The 26,603-nt window shown below is 46.1% G+C and overlaps 1 protein-coding gene across 6 annotated transcripts in view; it reads left to right on the forward strand.

The window, feature by feature from the left end:
* The window catches only part of SFSWAP (splicing factor SWAP), a 91,131-nt gene that overhangs the window by 43,981 nt on the left and 20,547 nt on the right, over positions 1 to 26,603 (forward strand). For 4 of the 6 annotated variants that reach the window (XM_054444800.2, XM_054444804.2, XM_054444801.2 and 1 more), the window contains 6 exons: positions 500 to 631; positions 1,508 to 1,601; positions 2,594 to 2,765; positions 10,275 to 10,505; positions 11,948 to 12,138; positions 23,294 to 23,559. In XM_054444800.2, coding sequence (XP_054300775.1) covers positions 500 to 631; positions 1,508 to 1,601; positions 2,594 to 2,765; positions 10,275 to 10,505; positions 11,948 to 12,138; positions 23,294 to 23,559 — 1,086 coding nt within the window. The remainder of the gene's footprint in view (positions 1 to 499; positions 632 to 1,507; positions 1,602 to 2,593; positions 2,766 to 10,274; positions 10,506 to 11,947; positions 12,139 to 23,293; positions 23,560 to 26,603) is intronic. The other 2 variants (XM_054444802.2, XM_054444806.2) reach the window with 1 other exon arrangement.

Raw genomic sequence — 26,603 nt, forward strand, 5'->3', positions numbered from 1 at the left:
GGGACGAGTAGGAGACAGGCGCTTTACCAGCAGGCCTGGAATGCCCCGCCTTGAAAGGAGGCTCTTGGGAAATGGAATGAAACACGGGAATTTCTGTGAAAACGACTCTTTCTGGTCATGCTGAGCAAGTCAAACAGGAAATGAAGGAGGTTGAATCATGCTTGCTGACTTTTTTTTTAATATAACAACAACAACAAAAAAAAACTACTTATTCTTGGTTATTTCTAAGAATTAGCTTGTGATTGGGGGGAAATGTTAATTAGTAGGAGAAATGCACCTTTTATCACTAAAATCCCCATTTTCACTTTTGACAACAATCCTGTCTAGTTGACTTTAGTTTCTGTCGTGTGCATCACCTTCAACAAGAGCCTCCCCTAACACACTGTTTGTCACTCACATGTCTCTCCGGGCATCTGAGGCGGTGAGGACCCCCGAGCAGCCAGGACTGAGCTTGGCGAGCTCCTGAGGCCCAGGGGTCTCACAGACTCTTCTCCCACAGTGCACTTGCCCCCGTGGCCGCCATCATCCCCCCGCCCCCCGACGTCCAGCCCGTGATTGACAAGCTGGCCGAGTATGTCGCCAGGAACGGCCTGAAGTTCGAGACCAGTGTTCGTGCCAAGAATGATCAAAGGTCAGAAGAAGAATTTTATATGTTAGGTATATGGCATTTGGGGGTTTCGTTTAGCCTTTTTTAAAAAATGTAGGTACAGAATTAATTTTTTTATATATTTTTAATCCTTTTCTTGGCTCAAATGTCTTTTTTTTTTTTTTTTTTTGAGATGGAGTCTCGCTCTATCACCCAGGCTGGAGTGCAGTGGCGTGATCTTGATTCACTGCAACCTCTGCCTCCTGGGCTCAAGCAATTCTCCCGTCTCAGCCTCCTGAGTAGCTGGGACTACAGGCGTGCACCACCACGCCTGGTTAACTTTTGTATTTTAGTAGAGACAGGGTTTCACTGTGTTGGCCAGGCTGGTCTCAAACTCTTGACCTCAAGTGATCCACTTGCCTCGGCCTCCCAAAGTGCTAGGATTACAGGCGTGAGCCACCACGCCCAACCAGTGTCTTTAGATAAATACATTTTTTAATTGGCTTGTTAAATTGCTTAGACTTGGGTGGTGTTTTTAAATTATGTTACCTGTTTTTTGTTTGTTTTATTTTTTAAGTAGGAATTTTGAAGCTACCTAAAATAAAAGCCTATAGTTTTCAAGAATCTGCCTTAAAAATCTAGACACAAACCCTTCTTTTTAAAAACCAAGTAATGTCCCACGCCTCAGTACTGGTAAAACATAAAAATATATTGTCACATTTGCAGCGTGACCTGTGTAACCCCAGGCAAGCGATTTCGACCCCCTGTGTGCAGTCTCCCTCGTTTATAAGATGAGTAGCTATAACAGTAACCACCTTGTGGGGTTGTTGAGATCAGTAAAGAGCTAGGAGAACAGGGCCTGTTGTTACTTCAGTGAGCTTGTCTTGGTAAATGACCCATTTTCTTTCTTTTTCTGCTCAGATTTGAGTTCCTGCAGCCGTGGCACCAGTATAATGCCTATTATGAGTTTAAGAAGCAGTTCTTCCTCCAGAAAGAAGGGGGTGATAGCACACAGGTACGTGTCTGAACACAGGAAGGCTGTGAAGCTGTTACAGGTGGCTCTGCCTTCCAGATCAGAAGTCGCTTTCTGTTTATTCTCCTACAGGTGAAAGGGCTGGGTGATTCTTCACCTTTTTTTAATGTGTGTCTGGCATACTCCATCTTTCACGTCCCCCTTAGCTCTGGATCTTGATCTTTTGAAAGCATCTGCCCACGTTCACAGCGTCGATGATTGTTTGTCCAGCACGTTCTAAACAAACAAAAAAAATCCTGTTCCTTCAACTGTTCGATGTTTTGGCCGTCTACAGTTTTTAGCTACATTTCATGACAGCCGGTTACCCTGCTTCTGTTGTGTTAACATGTATGAAATATATAAAATATAAGTGGGTGCCTCACGCCTGGCCAGCTGGTGCTGGGGGTGTCCTGCAGCACGGCCTCTGCCTGCGCCTGCACGCCCTTCCCCCTCACCAGGTCCCCGGCGTGGTGCTGGCGCACTTGGAAGTGCTTTTTGTCCCACAGCCCCCTCTTCTGCCTTTGCTCTGCTCTTCTCAGAGCACAAAAACTGACATTTTTGTAAAGCCAGTTTTGGTGAAGAGATGACATGGGCCTTGCTTCTCAGGAGATTTCTTCAGACCCTTATCTCCAATGGCCCACACTGAAAGAAACTGACTCCTCTGTAGGTGATGGGGATAATTTGGTATTTTTAAAGAATTCTGAGTAATCAGCGTCCAAAGAAAAGATACTGAAAATTGGTTCCCAAGGCAGTATTAGGGCTTCAAAGAGTATAGTGTTTTTTCAGACAGGAGAAAATCTTCTATTCCTCTTTGATACATTCCATTGTAAGAAAAAATAGCAGATCTGGATTTGGAAGTCTGTTCCCAGTGCTGCTTGGGCAGTAACGTACAATTGCCGTTGTCCAGTGAAACATATGTACTGTATACATCTCTCTTTTTTGAAAATTTCTGTATAATTTCCTGCTGACAGTTTATAGTGACGTTTAATCTCTAGGCTGTGTCTGCACCAGAAGAGGCTCCCACAGACTCTGCTCCCGAGAAGCCAAGTGACGCTGGGGAGGATGGCGCGCCTGAAGATGCAGCCGAGGTGGGAGCACGGGCAGGCTCAGGCGGGAAGAAGGAGGCATCGTCCAGTAAGACCGTCCCGGACGGGAAGCTGGTGAAAGGTATGCTGCCACTTGCATGTTGGCCTTGCACATTCCACCGTAAGTCGGCAAGCATAGGATCCTCGGTGACCTCAGACTCAGCGCCCTCACCTGCAGGCTGGGGTGGGGTTGGCGGCCCCCTGGAGGTTGCTGTGGTGAAACCTCCGCCTTCCACGCTGTGTCGTGCTTGCCTCACGTGGCATTGGAGGTAACGTGAGTGTGAGCAGCCCTTAGGTATGTGTCTATTTAAGTCTGTTCAGTGTACTAGACATTTGTACAGAAAGTATCAAATAATGCTTCATACTCCCTGGAACTTCTGAAACTATTTATATGCAAACTGTTGTACCAATGAAATTCATTTATTAATTTGTCAAAGTAGATTCCTTGAGAATCTCTACCAGGCAATACTTCACTCACTGTATTTCAGTTAGTTTGTTATGTTCTTGGAGGGAGACTTTCATGTCGCAGGACAGACAGGCACATAAAAATAAAAAGCCAGTGTAATTAAAAAGCAGACAGAAGCAAAGGCCAGAGCAGGCCCTTAGCCAGGAACCTCATGGAGCAGCAGTGGGCTCCCCCCGCGGGAGGGAGGTTCTGTGGAGGAGAGGTGTTCAGCTGGTGTTGCGAGAGGAACGGGAGGCTCTGAGGCAGGGGCGCAGCCCTAGGCAGGAGCCCCGTGGTGCGAGCTGCCCAGCCCCGTGCTGAGATGCGGTAGGTGGTCAGCAGTGACTTGGGGGGTGGCTGATGAAGGAGCCTTGGCCAGCTTGCCCAGGCGCGCCCTGTCGGGGAGGGGCCAGCACATCTGACAGGTTTTAGGTCAGCAGAATAACTTTATCCAGTCTGGTGGCTTTGTGATGCAGTTAAGCCACTGGAGCGACTTCAGAGATTTCCGGTGGCATTGGTGGCCTGGAACAGAGTGTGACAGGTGTGGCAGTGGGGTGAGGTGTGGCAGTGGGGTGAGGTGTGGCAGTGGGGCGAGGTGACAGCTCTTGGGTCAGAAGGAAAGGCAGAGTGGAGACAAGAGATTGAGGAAGTGGGCTGGGGTGATAAGAGGACCGTCCTTCACATAAAGATGCCTTGTTGTATGAGAATGGTGATCATTCAGCGAAACCAAATCCATGTGGATGAACCACTAACTAGGCAATTCACTATGTGTGTCTTTGGGCCTCTTATTCGAGGAGGTTACCTGAGCACAAATGATCCATGTCTCACCCTTCCCGGCCACCCGCAAACTCTCACTGGGATAATCAAAGGAATGTAATAAGTAGAGGATGAAAATGGTTATTGCTCTAGAAACCAGGGGGAGGTTCTGTCTATAGGTCAGGGTAAGGCAGCATACCTGGAGCTTGCAGAGAAGTGCCCTTAAGACTCAGGGCAGTGACTCCAGGGGAGTCGACTGTCAGCCACAGAGGGGCAGGCAGGAGGCTGGAACAAGCTGGGAGCATCCCAGAGGCAGCAGTACCTCATCCCTTCTCACGCCCCAGAACGCAACCACAGCCCGAGCCTGCCTGTTGCCCCAGGGTTTGTGAGCCCAGGGAAGGCGCCTGACCCAGCCAGCTATGGGGTGTGCAGAGGGGTTATGAGCCCAGGGAAGGCACCTGACGCCTGCCAGCTGTGGGGCCCGCAGAGGAGCAGCCCTGCCTACAAGGCTGCTGCCAACCAGCGTGACCTTCTCCACACCTCCCTGATTGTCCTAGAACCTGGCAGATGAAACAGCACACCGAGAAGTTTCCCGTCTACATCCACCCAAGCCTGAGACACTTGAACAGAGATCTACTCAATATCTGACAAAACCCATGCTAACTCTCAGTTCTCAAAAGCACAGGCCAGCCTCTCTTTGAAAAGATGCGGAGACAGAAATGTCATTGCGCCCACAGAGATTCCAAAGTTCGGGAGACACAGCTGAGCCTCCAGGCATATGGGCATCTCTGAAACACACTCCTGCGTAACAGGAGAAAAATCTTTAAGTCTCTAATTTGTATTCTACAAAATAGAAAATATTATAAAACTAGTGCTACTGATAATCAGACGTGGAAAAGATTGCTTAGAAATAAATTGCTGTGGAGTGTGGTGGCTCACACCCATAATCCCAGCACATTGGGAAGCCAGGGCAGGCAGATCACTTGAGTCCAGGAATTCGAGACCAGCCTGGGCAACACGACAAAACCCCGTCTCTGCTAAAAATACAAAAATGTAGCCGGGCATGGTGGCGCATGCCTGTAGCACCAGCTCCTCACAGAGGCTGTGAAGTGGGGGAGGATCACTTAAGCCTGGGAGATAGAAACCAGCCTGGACAACATCGTGAGACCATGTCTCTACAAAAAATTAAATTAACGAGGCATGGTGGCACCCATCTGTGCTCCCAGCTACTTGGAAGGCTAAGGTGGGAGAATCTTTTGAGCCCAGGAGACGGAGGTTGCAGTGAGCCAAGACCATGCCACTGCGTTCCAGCCTGCGTTACAGAGGAAGAAAATTATAGGTATCTTTTTAAGTACACAAGATACAACTAGAAGTTAAACTAGAAAATAAAGTATATGAGAACGTATATTATTTTAAATTTGAATGAATTTGAAAATCAGTGAAAAATATCGTTTTCTAAGAAAATGTAAGTGCTGAAATTATTTCATAAAGAAATAAGGAACCGACATAGATCTATAGACCTGAAAGAATTTTGAAAATAATTGGTTAGTGAAATACCTCTAAACCCGGGCAGTCAGCCAAGACAAATTAAAGGTCAAGTGAAGTCACCCTCAAGGAATAGAACGCCTACATCGTGAAAGCCACTCCAGAGCATTAAGAAAGATGGAAAGGTATGAAGCTCTCAAAGCTTGGCAGTCCGGAGACCACGATCACTTACAAGTGTAGATGTCAAAATATTAAACTGAATTCAGCTATGTATGAAAATAGTAATAGATTATGAGCAAGTACGATTGTTCCAGGAATCCCAGTATGTCACAAAATGAGAAGATCTTCTAGTATAGTTTATCATATTAACAGATGAGTGGCTTTCTCAGATGCCGAGAAAGCAGCAACATTCTCTCAAATGTTTATGATGAAACTTTAGTATAACAGTAATTGATATTGGAAAAACAGGCTCTCCATTTTGAAAAATAATAAGACATCACATATTTGACAACCATAATTCCATATAAATCCAGTATTTAAATGTAAAACATAAAACTAGAAAAGTAGGAAAATATAAAGGTAATTTTCCTTTTAAAATAATCTTGGAGCTGGAAAGAAGTGTCTAAGAACTGAAGCTGTAAATCATAGGGAAAGATTAGTAGGTCTGATGGGGGCATGGCCTGAATAAAGTTAAAAGACAAATACAGAAATGGCAGTAACTGCTAATACATAAAAATAAAGGTTAACATCCTCAGTATAGAAAGAGCTTTTATAAATCAATATGAAAAGACAGTCACTGACCTAGAGAAATAGACAAAGGACATGAAAAGATGGTTCCAAAAAGAAGAAAAATCAATGGCTAGTAAATATATTTTTTCGATGTATCCTCGTTAACAAGTTTTTATTTTTTGCCTCAAATTGATAAAGTTTAAAAAAAGTAACAATGATAGAGAGGCTGTGGGCAGTGGGAATACTGTTTTTGAGTGTAAGTTGATAGAACCCAGTCATATGGACTGAGTTTTAAATGAAAATGACCTTCTGTTCCTAGAAACATGTTTTACCAAGATGTCTATATATACATGGATGTTCGTTGTAGGGCATGTTTGTTTTTTAAAAAAAAAAAAACAAACTTGGAAACAGTTATGGGAAATTGTGAATTGGCATGTCCATATTGCTGTCTGTTTAAGTGGTCTGTGTTGACACAGAAACCTGTCTACACAGTAAAGAAAGGAGTTGCTGGGGCCAGATGCAGTGGCTCACGCTTGTAATCCCAGCACTTTGGGAGGCCGAGGGGGGCAGATCACGAAGTCAGGATTTCGAGACCAGCCTGGTCAACATGGCAAAACCCCGTCTCTACTAAAAATACAAAAATCAGCCAGGTGTGATGGCGGGCACCTGTAATCCCAGCTAATCAGGAGGCTGAGGCAGGAGAATCGCTTGAAACTGGAAGGTGGAGGTTGCAGTGAGCCTAGATCGCGCCACTGCACTCCAGCCTGAGCGAAACAGCGAAACTCCGTCTCAAAGTGAAAATAGCAGGTTATGAAACAAGGAGCTGTGCCCCCATTTTACACACATGTGCCATAGTACACTTCTGCCTGGGAATCCACTGATTATGTTCGGATGATTTTTTTCCATATTGGAATTGCAGTTGATCTATTTGCTCATATGTTTTCAAAATCTCCCACAGAGAATGTATATTACTTTTGAAGTTGGAAGTTAGCAATAAGAGTTGTTAGCTAAAAAACAGAAACCTATTTGCTATGGAAGATGGCGGGTTCACTCAGGGGTGCCCGATGCCATGTCAGCCGTGCATCTGTCCCCGCATGGTCCCGTCCTCCACCGCCTAGGAGATAGTGGACCGTCAGTGCCTGAATGCAAATCATAGTGAGTGGTGTGCAGGAAAGAGGTTGGGCATAGCTTGTCTGAGGAGGCATCGTGGGGGCCGATCCTTGAAGAGTGTGAAAGGGACAGGACAAGAGCAGGCAGCTCTCAGGCAGAGGTGAGGGGCAGTGCAAACATGGAGCAGTGGCCCCGATCACGCAGGGACGTGGCAGCCTTGGGAAGGAACTGGGTTTATTCTGAATGCAGCGTGAGACCACTCACTGAAGCTGTAGGACATGCTTTCCATGTGCTGTGACGTGATCTGCAAGGAAGATTCTAGGCAGAAGCAACAATTTTGTGATTGAAAAATTCCACATAAAGAAGTAATTCCTGATTCCCTGCACTGACCTGAGGTACCTTGAGAAACTTACTTAATCTTTTCAGCCTCGGTTTTCCCATGTGTGAAATGGGAAGCCTCTCAGTGTCTGTCGTGTGGAGCTGTGAAGGCTGAGTAAGGGAGGCCTGTGGGCTGTGGGCCATAGGCAACTCTTACTGTGAGCAGCTGTGGTTTTGGCTTTGTGTTTTCTGTGCATAGATCCTAGCTTTAAAATGTCTACTTGAGAGGCTGGACAAGGTGGATCACCTGAGGTCAGGAGTTTGAGACCAGCCTGGCCAACATGGTGAAACCCATCTCTACTAAAAATACAAAAAATTAGCTGGGCATGTTGGCAAGCACCTGTAATCCCAGCTACTCAAGAGGCTGAGGCAGGAGAATTGCTTGAAGCTGGGAGGCAGAGGTTGCAGTGAGCTGAGATCGTGCCTTTGCACTTCAACCTGGGCGACAGAGCGAGACTCTGTCTCAAAAAAAAACAAAAAAAAAGTCAACTTGAGGCTGGGCACGGTGGCTCATGCTTGTCATCCCAGCACTTCAGGAGGCTCAGGCAGGAGGATTGCTTGAGGCCAGGAAGTCAAGGCTGCAATAAGCTATGATTGCACCACTGCACTGCAGCCTGGGCAACACAGCGAAACCCTGTCTCAAAAAAAATAAAGAAAACAAAATGTGAAATGAAATAAGCATTGCTAGAAGGCGTTCTGGAAGCTTTCATCTTAATATTCTTATTTGTTGATTGCGTATTTTTCTAATTTGGGGAGATGGTTTGGAAATAATTGTTATTAAATCATTTTGTGATATATTTTAGTCTAGCCCCTTGTTTGTTTTGTTTTTTTATTTATTTTTTTTTTTTGAGACAGAATCTCACTCTGTCGCCCAGGCTGGAGTAGTGCAGTGACGTGATCTCAGCCCACTGTAACCTCTGCCTCCCGGGTTCAAGTGATTCTCCTGTCTCAGCCTCCCAAGTAGCTGGGATTACAGGCACCCGCCACCACACCCAGCTAATTTGTATATTTTTAGTAGAGACAGGGTTTCACCATGTTGGCCCTGCTGGTCTTGAACTCCTGATCTTGTGATCCACCCGCCTTGGCCTCCCAAAGTGCTGGGATTACAGGCATGAGCCACTGCACCCGGCCAATTTTTTTTTTCTTATGGAAAATCTCAAACATGTACGAAAACAGAATATCACATAATGACCACTCACGCCCCACACACGTGCTCATCATCTGGCTTCAGCTGCTGGCCCTGCTGCTTTTTATTTTGATGTTATAAAATACTGCTCTCCCGGTATCAGTGTCTTTGTGTGTGCCCTGTCCCCTGAGGCAGTCGTTGATGAAAAGTGGTTATATTTCAGAGGGTCTGGGCTATCACATGCTTAACTGTCTACTTCACATCACACACGGGTTTGGAGTCATAAAATGCTAAAGCAGGAGGACCTCCTCCAGGGACCAGCCAGGTAGCCCACCCTGTGCTGCAGAGGTGGCATCACAAACATAAGTTGCAGCCCTTCCAGAAGCTGCCTTGTTTACCCAGAACCCACTTCCCTCTCAGTCACCTGGTTTGCGGTGCACTTAGCATCCCCTTCATTGTGGGTGACTTGAATATTCTTCATAAATAACAACTGATGGTTTTTTAAAATACTGTATCTTATTGCAACCAGTTAGTCCTTGTCAAGAGCCATTTATCACAGCGTCTGTAAGAGAAAGGGACTCTGCTCATTGAGTGGTGGGGTGGGGAAGATGATTTTTTCTTCAGGGCCTCCATATTTCCCTTAAATTTAAGCCTTCTGGATATTCTAGGAGGAGGGATTGCTTCTAAATTTTTGTCACGCTGGGTTTGACATTTTCTTACAGGTGTTGAAAATGGTCTAACATAATGCCTGTCACAAAGTAGGTAAAAATGTTTGCTGAATAAAGGCATGGATTCTGTAATTTTTGCTTTGTAAGAAAAGGCTATTTTTTATCATGGGGAATTTTTGAAAGAGACCTGTTTATAGTGGAGTCACATCATATGCCTCCTGAAGCAAATTTAGATATATGCTGAGCCATGAACTTTTTTTTTTTTTTTTTTTTTTTTAAAGAAAAATGAGGCCGGGCACAGTGGCTCACGTCTATAATCCCAGCACTTTGGGAGGCCGAGGCAGGCGGATCACGAGGTCAGGAGATCGAGACCATCCTGGCTAACATGGTGAAACCCCATCTCTACTAAAAATAGAAAAATTTAGCCAGGCATAGTGGCGGGCGCCTGTACTCCCAGCTGCTCAGGAGGCTGAGGCAGGAGAATTGCTTGAACCTAGGAAGCAGAGGTTGCAGTGAGCCGAGATCGTGCCACTGCACTCCAGCCTGGGCGACAGAGCAAGACTCCACCTCAAAAAGAAAAGAAAATGACAAGAATTGGCCATTTAAAATTGCAGGTGACTGCCCTGGCATCAGCAAGTGTGCCCTTGCCATGCAGTCCCCAGTCAGTGCGGTTCTCACAGCATGGTTCAGGGGCTCCCCCCAGCCTCACGCCGTGCAGTGCACATCTGCACAGGTCTGTTCTGACGGCACGGCGTCCCCCACCGTAGACCCTGCATATGATGTGGCTCCATGCTAGTCATCCCCTTCCCAGCAGCCGATGCTCAGGTGGGTAGCAGGGCCTGCAAAGATTTCCACTCTGTAACATGTATCATAATTCTCACCTTTCCTCAATAGCTTCCTTTGCTCCAATAAGCTTTGCAATCAAGGCCAAAGAAAATGATCTGCTTCCCCTGGAAAAAAATCGTGTTAAGCTAGATGATGACAGTGATGATGATGAAGAAAGCAAAGAAGGCCAAGAAAGTTCTAGTAGTGCTGCAAACACTAACCCAGCAGTTGCCCCACCCTGTGTAGTTGTTGAGGAGAAGAAGCCTCAACTTACCCAGGAGGAGCTAGAAGCAAAGCAAGGTTTGTTGATAGCTTTTAAACTTCTTGAAAGAAAGGAAATACCTAAATATAAGATTTATCTGCTAAGCCAAAAGATCTCGAGGCTGCCAACTAGAATCTGAAGCCTTTGGAAATCAGACCTATTTGGGAGTTGTGTAACATGGCTGAGGTTTTGAAACGTTCTTTTTTAGAGGAGTGAGCTCTGCTCTTCACTGGGCCTCAAATGCAGTGCCGTTGGCAGTTTGTTTTTGAAGAAACTGAGTTGGCCGTCTTAGCCCTAATGCGCTACAGTGGGATGCATTAATGGAAGCTCACTTTGCGCTTGGCCGGCAGCCCCAGGGTAAAAGGCTCAGCCTGTCTTCCCAGCTCAGGAACCAAACTAGGAGATGCCCTCTTGTGAGGCTGCCTCCCCACAGAACCATTGGGCCCTTGAAGGTGGTGTGTACCCAGCTGGTTTTCGGGCTGCGGCTCGTCTTCATGGGCCGCAGCGTGGCCACCACACCCACCCCAACACTGCTAGCAGCATGGGGACAGCATATGGTCTTCCCATCCCGACTCCAGAATAAATTCTGTTCTGCATTAAAGCATCAAATAATGGTTGCTGCATTGTGGTGGTTATCTATTCTAACTGATTTTCTTAAATTGCTTTTCCTGTATACACACATTCAGATCAAGCAACATTTAAAAGAGGCCAATTTTCAGGCCAGGCGCAGTGGCTCACACCTGTAATCCCAGCGCTTTGGGAGGCTGAGGTGGGTGGATCACCTGAGGCCAGGAGTTCGAGACCAGCCTGGCCAACATGGTGAGACCCCGTCTCTCCTGAAAAAACAAAATTAGCCGGGCATGGTGGCACACGCCTGTAATCCCAGCTACTTGGGAGGCTGAGGCAGGAGAATTGCTTGAACCCAGGAGGCAGAGGTTGCAATGAGCCGAGATCACGCCATTGCACTCCAGCCTGGGCAACAAGAGCAAAACTCCGTCTCAAAAAAAAAAAAAAAAAAAAAAGAAGGCCATTTTTCGACCACAATCCACCATCAAGAACTTCCATTGTGCTGTGGTGTTCTCCCTAAGCAAACTTGTACTCATGCCTGTACATCTGAATCTGTCCTTCCTGTGTGTAAACTAACCAACTGTCGGATCATTTGGAATAAAACACTTCTCATAGAGTGTTCATTGCCTGGTGTGAATATTTTGGATATATGCTGAGAGCCATTCTGAGGTTTTCATTATTCCAGCTTTCGTTAGTATAGAGTCTCATCAACCTTCTAACTCTGAAAGTAAAATGTCCAAAAAAGGGCACATTATAAACTACTTCTCTCAAAATTTGATTTGTCCAATGTATGTACCTATTCAGAAACTTTAACTAACTGCATCGTATGACACTTTTGCAACCTGTGAAAATTAAGATCAGATAAAATACTGTTTGCTCTAAACTTCTCTTTTTTCTTTGTTTATTCCTTAAGCAAAGCAAAAGCTGGAAGATCGCCTCGCAGCTGCTGCCCGGGAAAAGCTGGCCCAGGCGTCTAAGGAATCAAAAGAGAAACAGCTTCAAGCAGAACGTAAAAGGAAAGCGGCGTTATTTTTACAGACCCTCAAAAATCCTCTGCCGGAAGCAGAAGCTGGGAAAATTGAGGAGAGTCCTTTCAATGTCGAGGTATAGTAAAATCCCACATTGGTATCTGCGGGGCTGCGTGGTACATAGAAGCAGGGAGGATGTGTCTCCCTCCAGCTGCCCTAGTCTCTGGCCTGAGTGAGGGATATGAGCTCCCAGCCCTTCCTTTTACTTTATAGCTGTGAATCTAAGAATTTGACAACAGTTTCCCCCGTAAGTGCACATTCACATCAACAGCAAATACTGCCTGCGATTTCAGGGGAGCCTCTGCTTCACGGCTGCCCTTATGGGGCTGGCAGGAGGGCTTGGGGAGTGCCTCCCATGGGTCCTGCTGGGGAAATGTGATGGACACACTTCACTGGAGCCCCGCCTCCGCAGCAGCACCAGTATTGCACTCACACGTAGGGCAGAAATCCTTTTGCCACGGTCTGTATCAATGTCAGCACTTTAATTAAAGAGAAAAAGGAAGAGGGAGTTAAGAGAACAGACTCCGGGAGTACATGGCTCCTTCCTCAGTGGTGTGAGCAGGAATATGACCTTTCATGGGGGTCATCACGTGGCTGCCTTACAAGTCTCCTTGCCAAGGGGGGGTGCTCAGAACAGTGCCTCAGACCAGAGGCCTTCAGTAGACACTGGCTCCTGTGCCAAGGGGATTGCTCACGTGGGTGTCCGAGACCAGAGACCTTCAGGAAACACTGATGCCTTCAGCAGCAGCAGTACAGCAATTAATCATATTCAGCAAAAACTCTGCTTTTTTTTTTTTTGTCACATCAATTTAGAATCTTTTAAGTTTAATTTTAGATTCTTTATAGTAGTTCTGTCTCTGAATTTTATTTTGTATTTTAACTACAAGAATATCCAGAAATTCTTTGGGGAGTTTAGGAGCATTTTGGAGACATAACTCTTTTAAAGTAAGAAAAATAATAGAGTAGGACACATCCTTTGAGGATTAAAGGAGGATTGTCTTTGTATCAATAAACTGTGACAAAACTGGGCATTTTAGTAGCTAGTCCTATAATTGTAGGTGAATTAAAAGCTGACTTAACATTTGAACTATAATATTAGAATGGGTTTACATCTACAATTAGACAATAGCTAAAAAGTTGTGGTTTTATGTTATTTCAAGAGCACTTAAAAATCATTTTATAAAATCTTTCTCAACCTAATCTCTCTCTTTAAAAAAATGAATGAACACAGGAACAGAAAATCAGACACCACACGTTCTCACTTATAAGTGGGAGCTAAACATTGATTGCACATGGACACAGAGAAGAGAACAGCAGACTCGAGGGCTTCATTGAGGGTGGAGGGAGGGAGGAGGGTTAAGATCAAAAACCTCCCTATTAGCTACTGTGCTCACCACCTGGGTGATGAAATAAATAAAAGTTGGAAAGAATAAAAAAGGTAGTAACTCCGGGAATTTTACTTTTTGAAAAGTTTCAAACCTTCAAAAAATTGGAAAGAATGGTAAGATGCCCGCAGCGCCCCAGGCAATTGCATGCGCGTGCTCACTCATCTATATGTGCGCACATTGACCCACGTGTACTGGCCCTCTCTGCGAGTTGTTGCAGATGTGACCGCTGTGCCCTGAATACTGCAGCTGCATTTCCCATGAAGGGCCTTCTCCTGGGAAACAGCGCTGCATGCAGATTGTCCACTGATGGTACATCACTTTCTCTGCAGGCCGCAGCCACATTGCTCCAAGTGGCGCCACATGTCTTTTGTAGCTCTCTTTTTTTCCCATAGTACAGAATGAGCCTTTCACTTTAATTATATTGACATTTCTAAGAGTCCAGGGCCATTATTCAAAACTGATTTTCTGCTTGAAGTCACTTCACTTATTTTTCTGTGGAAAACAGCATTCTAAGCTCAGACTTTTCAAATGATGCTGAAGGCTGAATCAGCTTTCTTGTTTTGGGAGTCAGTCTGAAATCCAGTCTGAAATCCTCTCACATCTGGCAGGAGGCCTCAGAAATAATAACTGATGAGCAAGGAGGGGAGAATTAGATAAGAAGAGCAGAGAAGATGAGTTTGTGTGAGACCCTGTGGAGTCCCCAAGTGCCACAGGGTGGGCTCCTACCCTGATTCCTGAGTGCTCCGGCCACCCGCTGTAGCCTCAGCTCCACAGATCGGTGGTGCCCAGTCCTCTGAGCCATTTGACATGCCAGTCCCAGAAACGAACATTTTCAGGCAAGGTGGGAACCCCCAGCAGCCCCCCGGGACGCTATCTCACAGCCTTTCCACAGCTCTTCAGAGTCAGGGCTGCCTCCTGGCTCCTCACTTCAGCCAGTTACGGCCGAAGGATCTATGGTCATTCCTTAGCTTTAATAGGATTTCTTGGCTGGACGTGGTGGCTCATACCTGTAATCCGAACACTTTGGGAGGCCAAGGCGGGTGGATCACTTGAGGCCAGGAGTTCAAGATTAGTCTGGTCAACATGGTGAAACCTTGTCTCTACTAAAAATACAAAAAATTAGCTGAGCGTGGTGGAGCATGCCTGTAATCCCAGCTACTCGGGAGGCTGAGGCAGGAGAATCTCTTGAACCTGGCAGGCAGAGGTTGCAGTGAGCCAAGACTGCGACACTGTACTCCAGCCTGGGCGACAGAGCGAGACTCCATCTCAAAAAAAAAGGATATTCTGCAGCAATAAGGGGATGAAATACACAACAGCAAAAATGATCATGAGGACGCTTGTAGCCACACAGAAAATGCTTCTGATGTAATAAGCAGGAGAAGCACAGTATAAAATATATCCACTTCTGTGGTTACAGCCATGAAAATATGCATGTAGCAAGGAGGGAAGGGAATTTAAGAAAGTAAGGGACCTGTTACAGTGGCGTATGGGTTATCATGTTTTGATATCATTTGTGCAGCGGGTAAAGGGGTTGATTGAAAGACATTTACAAGAATACTTTAACCAGTTATATTACATGACTGTACGTGTATGTCGTAATAAAATTCCAGTGAAACTCAGTCACAAGAATAATTTATCACTAGCCCAGTTTTTCCTAATCTGCTGTAGTTCCGCATCACAGCAACCAGAATTATTTCCTTATAAACACAAGATATGTTACAGCTTAGGCCTTCGTCCTATTTATTTATTTTATTTTATTTATTTATTTATTTGTTTGTTTTTTGAGACGGAGTCTTGCTCTGTCGCCCAGTCTGGGGTGCAGTAGCGCAGTCTTGGCTCACTGCAACCTCCGCCTCCTGGGTTCACGCCACTCTCCTGCCTCAGCCTCCCGAGTAGCTGGGACTACAGGCTCCCGCCACCACACCCAGCTAATTTTTTTGTATTTTTAGTAGAGACGGGGTTTCATCATGTTAGCCAAGATGGTCTCAATCTGTCCTATTTATTTTTATACGTACCCTCTCACCTCTCCTGTTTGCAAGCATTGGTTTTTGAATCTGTAGAACACAGAAATGAGTGTTTAAATCACTAGGATGCTCTCCCTGGATATATGTGTGTGTGTATATGCAGATTACAGCTACCAAGCCATTTCAACAAAAATGTAATGGTTGTAGCAGATGATGATAAATGTCTTTAATTGCTTCTGAAACAAAAATACTTGTAATTAAATTGGCAATTGCCATAAATAAAATTCAAACTTGAAAATATTTTTAGCCTAAAACAACTTCTGGGACAGGTTACCCTTGACTTTACTAAGTATTCTAGCATCTACTTTACTTGCTGATGTTGAGACATTTGACCCAGCTATGTAGTTGTAAAATTCTCGGAGTCCAGGAGGACTTGAGACAAGACCACGTTTGGCCACCGCACGCCCTGGGTGAGGAAGCCTGCGTGGCTGAGTGTGCGCCGGCACCAGGAGGCTCATGGCACCCACAGGTCTGTTGGGGCCGTGGCTAGCTCGGGCTGGCTCTGCAGGGTGGCATGAGGACACTCCCTTATACAAGGCCTGGCATAACATGGCAGGAATTTTGCTGTCACCTTAAAGTTAACTGAAAACAGCCACAGTGCAGCTTATGTGCCTGAAGGACAGTCACTTCTCTGTCTTTGCTTTTTATAAAACTGATGTATACATGTGATTTTTAAAGTTCAAATGCTAGAGAAAGGTATAAAGCAAAGAGGAAAGGTCCTTTCTTTCTTGTGTATTTTTTTTAATTCCTGTGGAAATGGCACTTTTAAAAATTCCTCTCAATTCTCTCCCTTGTGTAGAGTTTGAGTTTTTAACATAAAGGTTACCATTTTACCTTTTTTAACTGTGCAGTTTATGCTGGCATTAAGTATATTCACACTGTGCAACAATTACCACCCAACCATTCCCCGAATGTCCATCTTCTAAAACCAAAACTCTGTAGCCATTAAATAGTCACTCTCCGCTCTCCCCTCCCCCAGCCCTGGCACCCGCCTGCTTGCAGCCTCTGTGAACGGGACTCCTGGGGACCGCATGTGAGTGGGATCCTGCGGTGTCTGTGCTTCTGTGCCTGGCTGACTTCACCTAGCGTGGTGTCCTCTGGGTCCAGCCATGCGGCAGCCGCATTGGACCCCCTTCCTTCCTTTTTACAGTTGGATGATGCTCGGTCGTGTGCATCTACCCCGTTTGTTTCCGAACACTTTGGAAGGCCAAGTGAACCCTTGAGGGGAAAAACTCAATTCGATTCATGTATGTAGAGACGTAAAACCTCACAGGGGATCATACCCTACGTATTTTTCTGACATCTTTTTTCACTTACAGTAGAGATCCTTCTGTTATTAATGCTTACAGTAGTGTTTGGTGTGTTACAGGCACTCGGTAGGTATTTATTGACCGAATGACTCTAAGTAGTTTACCTGTAAATCACCCCCTCTGTGTGTGCCCCTCCCCTGCTGTGGGAAATGTGAGCTGTGGGTCTGTCTTTGTGAACAATGCCGCTTTCACCCAATCTGTGTCCTGTGTCTTGTGTACTCCAGTGAGTGCACCCACAGGGGAAATCCTCACCATGGAATTCCTTTTTTAATTTGAGATACTGCTCAGTTGACCTCTGAAGAGATCGTAGCAGTTTTATGTGCCCCCGTAGGGTGTGAGGACTATTTCTTTATGCCCCTGTCGGCATTGGTTACCATCAGCCTTTCAGTGGGAAAGCAGCATCTGCTTTAACTTCCGTATTTAATGGTAAGTAATACTGAGTCACTTTACTAATGTCTCTTTTTTTTTTTTTTTTTTTTTTTTGAGGCGGAGTCTCGCTCTGTCTCCAGGCTGGAGTGCACTGGCGCGATCTCGGCTCAATCGGCTCACTGCAACCTCTGCCTCCCGGGTTCAAGTGATTCTCCTGCCTCAGCCTCCCAAGTAGCTGGGACTATAGGCGGGCGCCACCACGCCCAGCTAAGTTTTGTATTTTTAGTAGAGACAGGGTTTCACCATGTTGGCCAGGATGGTCTCAATCTCTTGACCTTGTGATCCCCCCGCCTCAGCCTCTCAAAGTGCTGGGATTACAAGCCTGAGCCACCGCGCCCGGCCACTTTGCTAATGCATATGAGACTGGAGAGTTCCCTTGACCCTTCTCAGGGCTGGCACAGGGCGTGGCTCATTTCCTCGCCGCCACTCAGTCCCTTACGGGAGGGACCACACGAACGGACAGGTGCAGGAACCAGAGCAAAGGAACGCTCCTCTAGCGGGAGCAGGCTCTGCGCTGGCCTCACGGCAGCCTCCAAGCATATTACAATGCTCTTTTAGCTCTGCCGTCCGGGAGCGGGTGTCTGTGACCCCTGGAGCTCCAGAAAGCCTGTGTTACAATCAATGTTGAGTGTTAATCAGCTCAGTGGAGTGTCAGGGTGACAGCCTTTACACCCTGCCCTCTTGGTACCTGAGTTGTTGTCCGGCGTCCAGCAAGACTCAGGTCACACGAACATATTAAAGAGTGGTGAATGTGGAGGACTTTATCGAGCTGTGGAAGTGGCTCTCAGCAGAAAGGGAAGCTGAAAAGGGGGTACAGCAGGAAGATAATTTTCCCCTGGAGTCTGGCCATCCCTCAGCCAAACTCCTCTCCAACATCCAGCTGCTTCCTCTCCTCTCTTCGCTCGGATGCTGTCTCTTCTGCATGCGTCCCCTGAGTCTGGAGTCTGGGGTTCTTATGGGCACAGGATAGGGGGCAGAGCAGGCCAAAAGGCAACATTCAGGTGGGAAAACAGGGATAGTTATCACTTTGGGCCACGGGTCCAGGCTTGAGTGTGAAGCCCTCACCAGTATTTCCCTGCCTCCTGCCCGTATCACATACATTCTCTCTTCATTCCTAGTGTGTGTTCTTAATCCAGGATGAAGAGAAAGCAGAAGTCTTCATTGAACCCCTTTTTTTATGCAGTCATTTACATAGTAGCAACAGACTGCAGGATGATTTCTTAGGTTCCACAGATTTTTTTCTTTTTCTTTTTTGAGAGAGTCTCACTCTGTCGCCCGAGCTGGAATGCAGTGGTACCATCACAGCTCACTGCAGCCTTCACGTCCCGGCCTGAAGCAGTCCTCCTACTTCAGCCTCCAAAGTAGCTAGCACTTACATGCACTTGCCACCATACCCAGCTAAATTTTTTTGTATTTTTGGTAGAGATGGGATTTTGCTATATTGCCCAGACTGGTCTTGAACTCCTGGCCTCAAGCAGTTCTCCCGCCTTGGCCTCTCAACATGCTAGGATGACAGGCATGAGCCGCTGCACCCAGCCCACAAATGTTTTCAAGTTACTGATCCTGCCGAGTTTACGATTCCAGTAAGAGTTTGAAAAGGAAATAGGAACCGAAACCCGCCTGTGTTTGCTGAATCTCTGCTATGTGCTAGGTGCTGAGGTGCTTTGGGATATGCATTAGAAGCTTGCTTGTTAACCAGTGACCATGACTGCATTTGAGCTGTTGCTGTTCACACATGGGCATTTCCATCAGGACAGCACAGCCAGGAAGAGAGTGGCGGCTCCGGGACCTGGGGCTCAGGCGAGGCCTTGAGGAGCTTACCAGAATAGTGAGGGCCCACGAGGACCAAAGACCCACAAGTGGTAAAGGACAGGTGGCCCCATTCGAGAAGACGTGTTCTCAGGCAGAACCGGAATGACAATGGGAGGCCAGTTGTGGAGAGCCTGGGATGCCAGAATAAGTGAGCATGAGAGACCAACAGGATGAGAGCCACATTTCCACTGAGACAGTGTGGCTGCGGGGCAGGGGGCGCTGGAGCAGAGTGGGGGCAGGGGTGGGAGGATGCACCTGGGCAGGACGTGGTAGGGCAGTGGGGCTGGGTGAAGGGATGGAGAGCGACACTGCAGTGTTGGTTATCCATTTCATAGTTAATGTAGTGCCCTTCACAAATAAGATTTATTTTATTTTCAAATACAATCAGATACAAAGTCGGTCTGCTTTTGAGCGATTTGTTTTGCCACAGTAGGAAGTAATAGTTGCTAGTTCATGTACTAATTTTGTTGCCAAATACTTCATTGTGATAAAGGGGGACTAATCAATGTTATTTTCCAGTGTTACAAAAGTGGCAGGCCGTAAGCTTTTAATGCTCTCATAAATGACCATTTTTCAGAAGTTATTTGCTTTGTCCCAGACTCTAGCTAAACCAATGTATGTCTGCCCCCTTATATTCAAACATGACTTCGGTTTTGATCATTTTTGCTGGAATATTAAAAATGCATCTCAAAGGCAGCTGTGGTTTCTGGAAAGCTGTGTTTGGCATCTGTCCTTGTGCACTTTTAGCACTTGAAGCTGAAAAAAGCAGTAATGTCAACATAATGAACCATCTTAATTCAGCCTGGCAGAGGTCACAGCAGCTCTAGTTTTCACCCTCATGGTGAAGGATGATCGTGTTGTTGGAATAAATAGACCTGGACTTGATTACAAGTGACATTTGAAAGTGTTGATTCAGATTGTCCCGTTACTTCAAAATGGAGCCCTAGTCTTTAACCACAGTGGTGAGATAAGTATTATTAATGACAGGCATTAGTTAGGATAAAGGCAAAAAAAAAAAGTTTGGAGGCTCAAATCATTAAGTTGGCAGTAGAAATATGAATAGAAACTCAGCTGGAGAGTTGATTCCTCGCACTCCTGTTTGTCTTGACTGTGCCTCAGATGGCGTCTCGCACCCATTTGGTTTTGTCTCTCACGACGTTTGTCAGGGACCATGTTTTTCCATCTCCCCTCTGTTTTAATTCAGCGCGTTATCAATCACACACCAAATTAGTGCAGTGATTTTGTGAGCGTGGAGAGAGTAAATGAGGAGAGTTCTTCACCAGAAAAAGACAGCAAAGACGTGTTTCTCTTCCTTCTCGTCACAGAACAAACTCCTTACTCGAGGGTGGAGTATGTATCTCGGCTCTCCTCTTCAGCTTTCTCTTTGTTTTCCTGGGGAAATCCCGGGCCTTGTTGAAAGGACCTGCAGCAGCTCTGACTTCCCCGAACACTCACAGGTACCCGTGCTGAGGTTCCCAATGGAGTCTTTCATCCCCGGGGCCGGCTTGCTTTCTGCGCAGCGTGTGCTCCTGATGTAGAGGCCGTGGATATTGGGGGGCCGGCTTGCTTTCTGCGCAGCATGTACTCCTGATGTAGAGGCCGTGGATATTGGGGGGCCGGCTTGCTTTCTGTGCAGTGTGTACTCCTGATGTAGAGGGCGTGGATATTGGGATTTTTTTAGTGCATCAGCTGATTTCTGTGGTGTCCACCCAGGGCTCGCCTCAGAGGATGTGCTCAGCTCACAAATCTGTGTTCTTTGCTCTTTGCAGAATGGAAGCCCTCTCCCTTTCGGTGTGTATGGGAGAGGTCATAGCTAGGATGTTGAGCCTCTGAAGTTGTAAAGCTTAGTACCTTTTTATTTGTTGTATTTTTAATTTAAAGGATCATTTAGCATTGCTTATGGGCAAATCCTGACTAATGCCAGAGTGGAGGTGTTCTTGGATATAGAGCTTGGTTTGTCATTGGACATTTGTGTGTTAGAATTATGTAAGCAATAAAATATTTTAGCTGGGCGTGGTGGTTCACGCCTGTAATCTCAGCACTTTGGGAGGCTGAGGCGTGCAGATCACTTGAGGCCAGGAGTTTGAGACCAGCCTGGCCAAAATAGCAAAATCCTTTCTCTACTAAAAAAAAAAAAAAAAAAAAAAATTAGCTGGGCATGATGGCACATGCCTGTAATCCCAGCTACTCAGGAGGCTGAGGCACAAGAATCACTTGAGGCCGGGAGGCGGAGGTTGCGGTGAGCTGAGATCACGCCACTGCACTCCACCCCGGCGGCAGAGCAAGACTCTGCCTCAAAACAAACAAACAAACAAAAAATAATAATAATAATAAAATATTTAAAAGTTTGACCTGAAAAATATTGTTACACTTACAGAATTTTAAATGAGAAAGACCTTTTTGATAAGAACTGTCCCACAGTAAAATGGATTTTTTTGCCAAGATGTCCCTGGAGATAATTTAGGCAGAGACTTAAAGATGAACTTCATAGCGGCCATCAGATCCCGAAGAGGAATTCATCCCTGTCCTCCTGCCCGCAGCACACCCACAACCAGGGAGCGCATTAGAGAGCACGGTGTAAATGGAAACAGCAAGGAGGCTGAACAGAGGGCTGAGAAATCACGGTGCCATCATAAAGCAGCCAGCTCAAGTGGAATTCATCTTAAATTGGGGCCTGCCCCACCAGGGCTCTGCTGAATTGCTTTTGATCTCAAAGCCAAAGTAAGAAGCATAACCGTAGAAGAATCATTTCTACAGTGTTTTCCCGCAGCCAGTTGGCCATGCCACAGTGGACCTAAGGAGAGGAAAGAAGGGAGGGAAGCCCCCTTAGCACTTTGCCTTTCACACATGCCGTCCTGCGCACACTGCCACGGGCTGGGCTGGAGCTCTCTCCCCCGGGAGCAGCTGGGGGCAGCCTGGGAGACTGGGTCCCACCCCAGCACCTAACCTGAATTTCTTCGAGGCACAAAGGATAAATTGCAGATTTTTCACTGTGTCTAAAGGTGTGAAATGTTTAATGGCTATATTTTAAAATTCACTTAAAGTGAGGAGAGAGTGAGCTTTCTGGGTAAAGAGGGGCAGGCTGCAGGCCTGTGCTGTTGAAGGGTGCTGTCTCCTGATCTGGTTCCGATGCACTGTGGTGGAAATGTGTCAGGATGCATTGAAGATTCATATGCTCTTCTGTATGTATGTGACACTCAGATGGAGAGGTTTTAAAACATCAAAGGGGAACCTAGATCTTCTTTAAAAATTATTGTCAGAGTAGTGCAGATATTCATTTAAAAACCTAATATTGGAGGTTTGAGGAATCTCTCCTCTGGTAGTTAAAACTTTTTTTCCTTAAGACCTATTTTTTTTTTTATTATACTCTAAGTTTTAGGGTACATGTGCACAACGTGCAGGTTTGTTACATATGTATACATGTGCCATGTTGGTGTGCTGCTCCCATTAACTCATCATTTAACATTAGGTATATCTCCTAATGCTATCCCTCCCCCCTCCCCCACCCCACAACAGGCCCCAGTGTGTGATGTTCCCCTTCCTGTGTCCATGTGTTCTCATTGTTCAGTTCCCACCTATGAGTGAGAACAAGCACTGTTTGGTTTTTTGTCCTTGCGATAGTTTGCTGAGAATGATGGTTTCCAGCTTCATCCATGTCCCTACAAAGGACATGAACTCATCATTTTTTATGGCTGCATAGTATTCCATGGTGTATATGTGCCACATTTTCTTAATCCAGTCTATCATTGTTGGACATTTGGGTTGGTTCCAAGTCTTTGCTATTGTGAATAGTGCCACAATAAACATACATGTGCATGTGTCTTTATAGCAGCATGATTTATAATCCTTTGGGTATATACCCAGTAATGGGATGGCTGGGTCAAATGGTATTTCTAGTTCAAGATCCCTGAGGAATCGCCACACTGACTTCCACAATGGTTGAACTAAAAAGGAACGTATTTTTTTCCAGCATAGCATCTCTAATACTCTAATACTGTGCTCCTCTTGTTGGCTCCGGCCGTCCACAGCCTGGGGGCTGGGAAGGGAGTGCTGCCTGTGAAAAGGCTCAGGAACCGGAGGGTTCACTCTCTCCTTTTGCATCCTGGGAGGTGACAAGGAGGTCACTCTGGATAGCCACAGGAGGAGACTTTCTAAGAGATGGTTGCTGTGTTTGTTGGTGTGAGGGGCCCAAAGTTGAAATTTTATAAATATACATCTTCAATGTTCTGTTTTCCCTGTTAACACCCAGATTTTCCTTTTATTCTTAGGAATCCAGCACTACGCCCTGCCCTCTACTGACTGGAGGCAGACCTCTGCCTACTTTAGAAGTTAAACCACCCGATAGGCCTTCGAGCAAAAGCAAAGATCCACCAAGAGAAGAAGAGAAAGAAAAGAAAAAGAAAAAGCACAAAAAGAGATCTCGAACAAGATCACGTTCTCCCAAGTACCATTCGTCATCCAAGTCCAGGTCTAGATCACACTCAAAAGCAAAGCATTCTCTTCCCAGTGCCTATCGGACAGTGCGGCGGTCGAGGTGGGTGTGAAGGGGGCGGCACCTCTGGTACCCTCCTGACCCCCGTGTCCTTCACGGGACACCCAGTAGAGCTAGGTAGAACGTTTAAAATCAGGGCTGCTTTCATTAAGCAGACGCGTGTATGCATGTGCGTGTGTGCCCTGCAAGTCCAAGTAAGATCTTTTTCAGATTTTTGTTTGTTTTATACTTAACTTTTTTTTTTTTTTTTTTTTTTTGAGACAGAGTTTTATTCTTGTTGCCCAGGCTAGAGTGCAGTGGTGCGATCTCGGCTCACTGCAACCTCCGCTTCCCAGGTTCAAGTGATTCTCTTGCCTCAGCCTCCTGAGTAGCTGGGATTACAGGCGCCCACCACCACGCCAGGCTAATTTTTGTATTTTTAGTAGAGACGGGGTTTCACCGTGTTGGCCAGGCTGGTCTTAAACTCCTGACCTCAGGTAATCCACCCACCTCAGCCTCCCAGAGTGCTGGGATTACAGGCCTGAGCCACTGCGCAGGCCTACACTTAACTTTTCAAAGCTCATAAACTACTGCCAGGTTTTTAAAAGTTGGTTTGTTTAAATTCTAATGGGTCCTGGAAGCAAGCCTACCCCGTTTGCTGATTGTGTGGAAGATTCACAGGGTGGTGTGCTGGGGGTCTTTTGTTTTATTTGTATAAGTGAAGTTTCCCATGCTAATTTGTCTCAAATGTGTAAAGTTGCAAGACAGGAGAACTCTTTAGCACTGGTTCTGGGTTTGGATTCTCTGCTCCGTACACGCACTCACTGGTGCCGCACTCTGCACCACACTCTGCACATGCACTCATCGGCACTGCACTCTGCACATACACTCACTGGTGCCACACTCTGCACACACTTTGGCACCGGTGAGCATGTGTGCAGAGATGCAGCGCCGGTGAGCGTGTGTGAGGAGGGTGGTGCGGATGAGTGTGTGTGAAGAGGGCGGCGCAGGTGAGCATGTGTGAAGAGGGCGCGGGTGAGCGTGTGTGAAGAGGGCTGCGCGGGTGAGCGTGTGTGAAGAGGGCTGCGCGGGTGGGCGTGTGTGAAGAGGGCGGCGCGGGTGGGTGTGTGTGAAGAGGGTGGCATGGGTGGGTGTGTGTGAAGAGGGTGGCGCGGGTGAGTGTGTGTGAAGAGGGCAGCACGGGTGGGTGTGTGTGAAGAGGGCAGCGCGGGTAAGCGTGTGTGAAGAGGGCGGCGCTGGTACAGAATGTTTTCTCTCCACCCTCCCTCCAGGAGTCACTTAAACCAAAGGCCTTCTTGATGAGGAGCCAGTTTTTCAGAAAGCAGGTTAACATTTCTGGCAGAAATTAAAAATGTAAAAACATTTAAGAGTCACAGAATTTACATCTTGGTGAAAACCACTTTTTAAAAACAAAACAGTGGCTGGCTTACAGGAGGTTGGCACAGCTTGCCCTGTTTTCAGGACCCCGTTACACCTTGGGTTCGCTGCTGAACACTGGCTGACTCCCCTCGGTTTCTCTAACGCCACACTGACTGTGCCCATCTAGTTTTTCTTCTGGAATTGGTGTTAGCTCTTATGTTTCTGTGGGAAAAATACAGATGCCTTGGGAGCTTTACGGGCTTTTTAAGTGTAATTTTACACATTTGCCTCTCCGAATATATCCTAAAAACAATATGCTTGCTTTCTTTACTTATTTATTTATTCATTTATTTATTTAGAGACGGAGTTTTTGCTCTTGTTTCCCAGGCGGGAGTGCAATGGCGCGATCTCGGCTCGCTGCAACCTCTGCCTCCCGGGTTCAAGCAATTCTTCTGCCTCAGCCTCCCAAGTAGCTGGGATTACAGGCATGCGCCACCACGCCCAGCTAATTTTGTTTTTTTAGTAGAGATGGGGTTTCACCATGTTGGCCCGGCTGGTCTCAAACTCCTGACCTCAGGTGATCCACCCACCTCAGCCTCCCACAGTGCTGGGGTTACAGGTGTGAGCCACTGTGCCCAGCCTGCTGTCCTTATTTTTACCCTGGCCAACACTTAAAGTTTGACAAGCATTTACACTCCTCTGCAGTGAAATTGGCTTTGACTCCATGATAAATCAATTTGATCTTTCACTCTACATTTTTGCAAGAGTTTTAAACGTTTCATCACTTCATACCCTTATACACGCAAAAAAGAAACCTTGCTATTTTCTAATCAAATGAACAGTTTTGCTAACATATCTTCAATTTTGAAGACTCCCAGGAACTTGTATTGTATATCGAAGCTTTTTAAAAATTTCTCATTTGAGGCCAGGCACAATGGCTCACACCTGAAATTCCAGTGCTTTGGGAAGCCAAGATGAGAGGATTACTTTGAGGCCTGGAGTTCAAGACTAGCTTTGGCAACATAGTGAAAACCTATCTCTACAAAATATTTTTTAAAAATTAGCCAGGCATGGCAGTGCATGCTTTGAACTCCTGAGCTCAAGCGTAGAGTCTGAGGTAGAAGGATTGCTTGAGCTGAGCTCAGGAGTGTGAGGCTGCAGTGAGCTATGATCACGCCACTGCACTCCAGCCTGGGTGACAGAGCGAGACCCTGCCTCTAAATGCAATTAAATGAAGATTAAAATAAAAAATTTCCCACTTGAAAATGTTTCTTACGACATTACGTAGCTGAAGATAGGCATAAACAAGCCCTCCTGGTAACCACATTCAGTAAAATTCTTCCCAATTTTCCTTTTCTACAGGCTCAAAAAAAAGCATAATTCCTTCCTAAATCCCAAGCCTTGGGGACTGATCATTGTAAGAGCTGTTCATGGTGTTTCTTTAGCATAAGAAATTAGCTCAGCTTTCATGTGGGGAGTTTTTGCAAACACAGCAGGTGTGATGTCTGATATTTCCGGGTATCCTACCATTCACTTCTAAGGACAGGTGATGCCGTGGCCCCCAGCTTTTCCCACGTTGGTATATTCAGAGCTGAAAGGCTTCACCTAACACTTGGAATTTCAGGTTTCTAAGTTGTACATCCTTTTTGTTGACTAGTCTATAGTAGAAAAGGTCATTTGACATATTATTTGAATGATTTATTTTAGGATAGATTTAGAGTTACATA

Source organism: Pongo pygmaeus, chromosome 10, assembly GCF_028885625.2.
Source record: "Pongo pygmaeus isolate AG05252 chromosome 10, NHGRI_mPonPyg2-v2.0_pri, whole genome shotgun sequence".
NCBI lineage: Eukaryota > Metazoa > Chordata > Mammalia > Primates > Hominidae > Pongo > Pongo pygmaeus.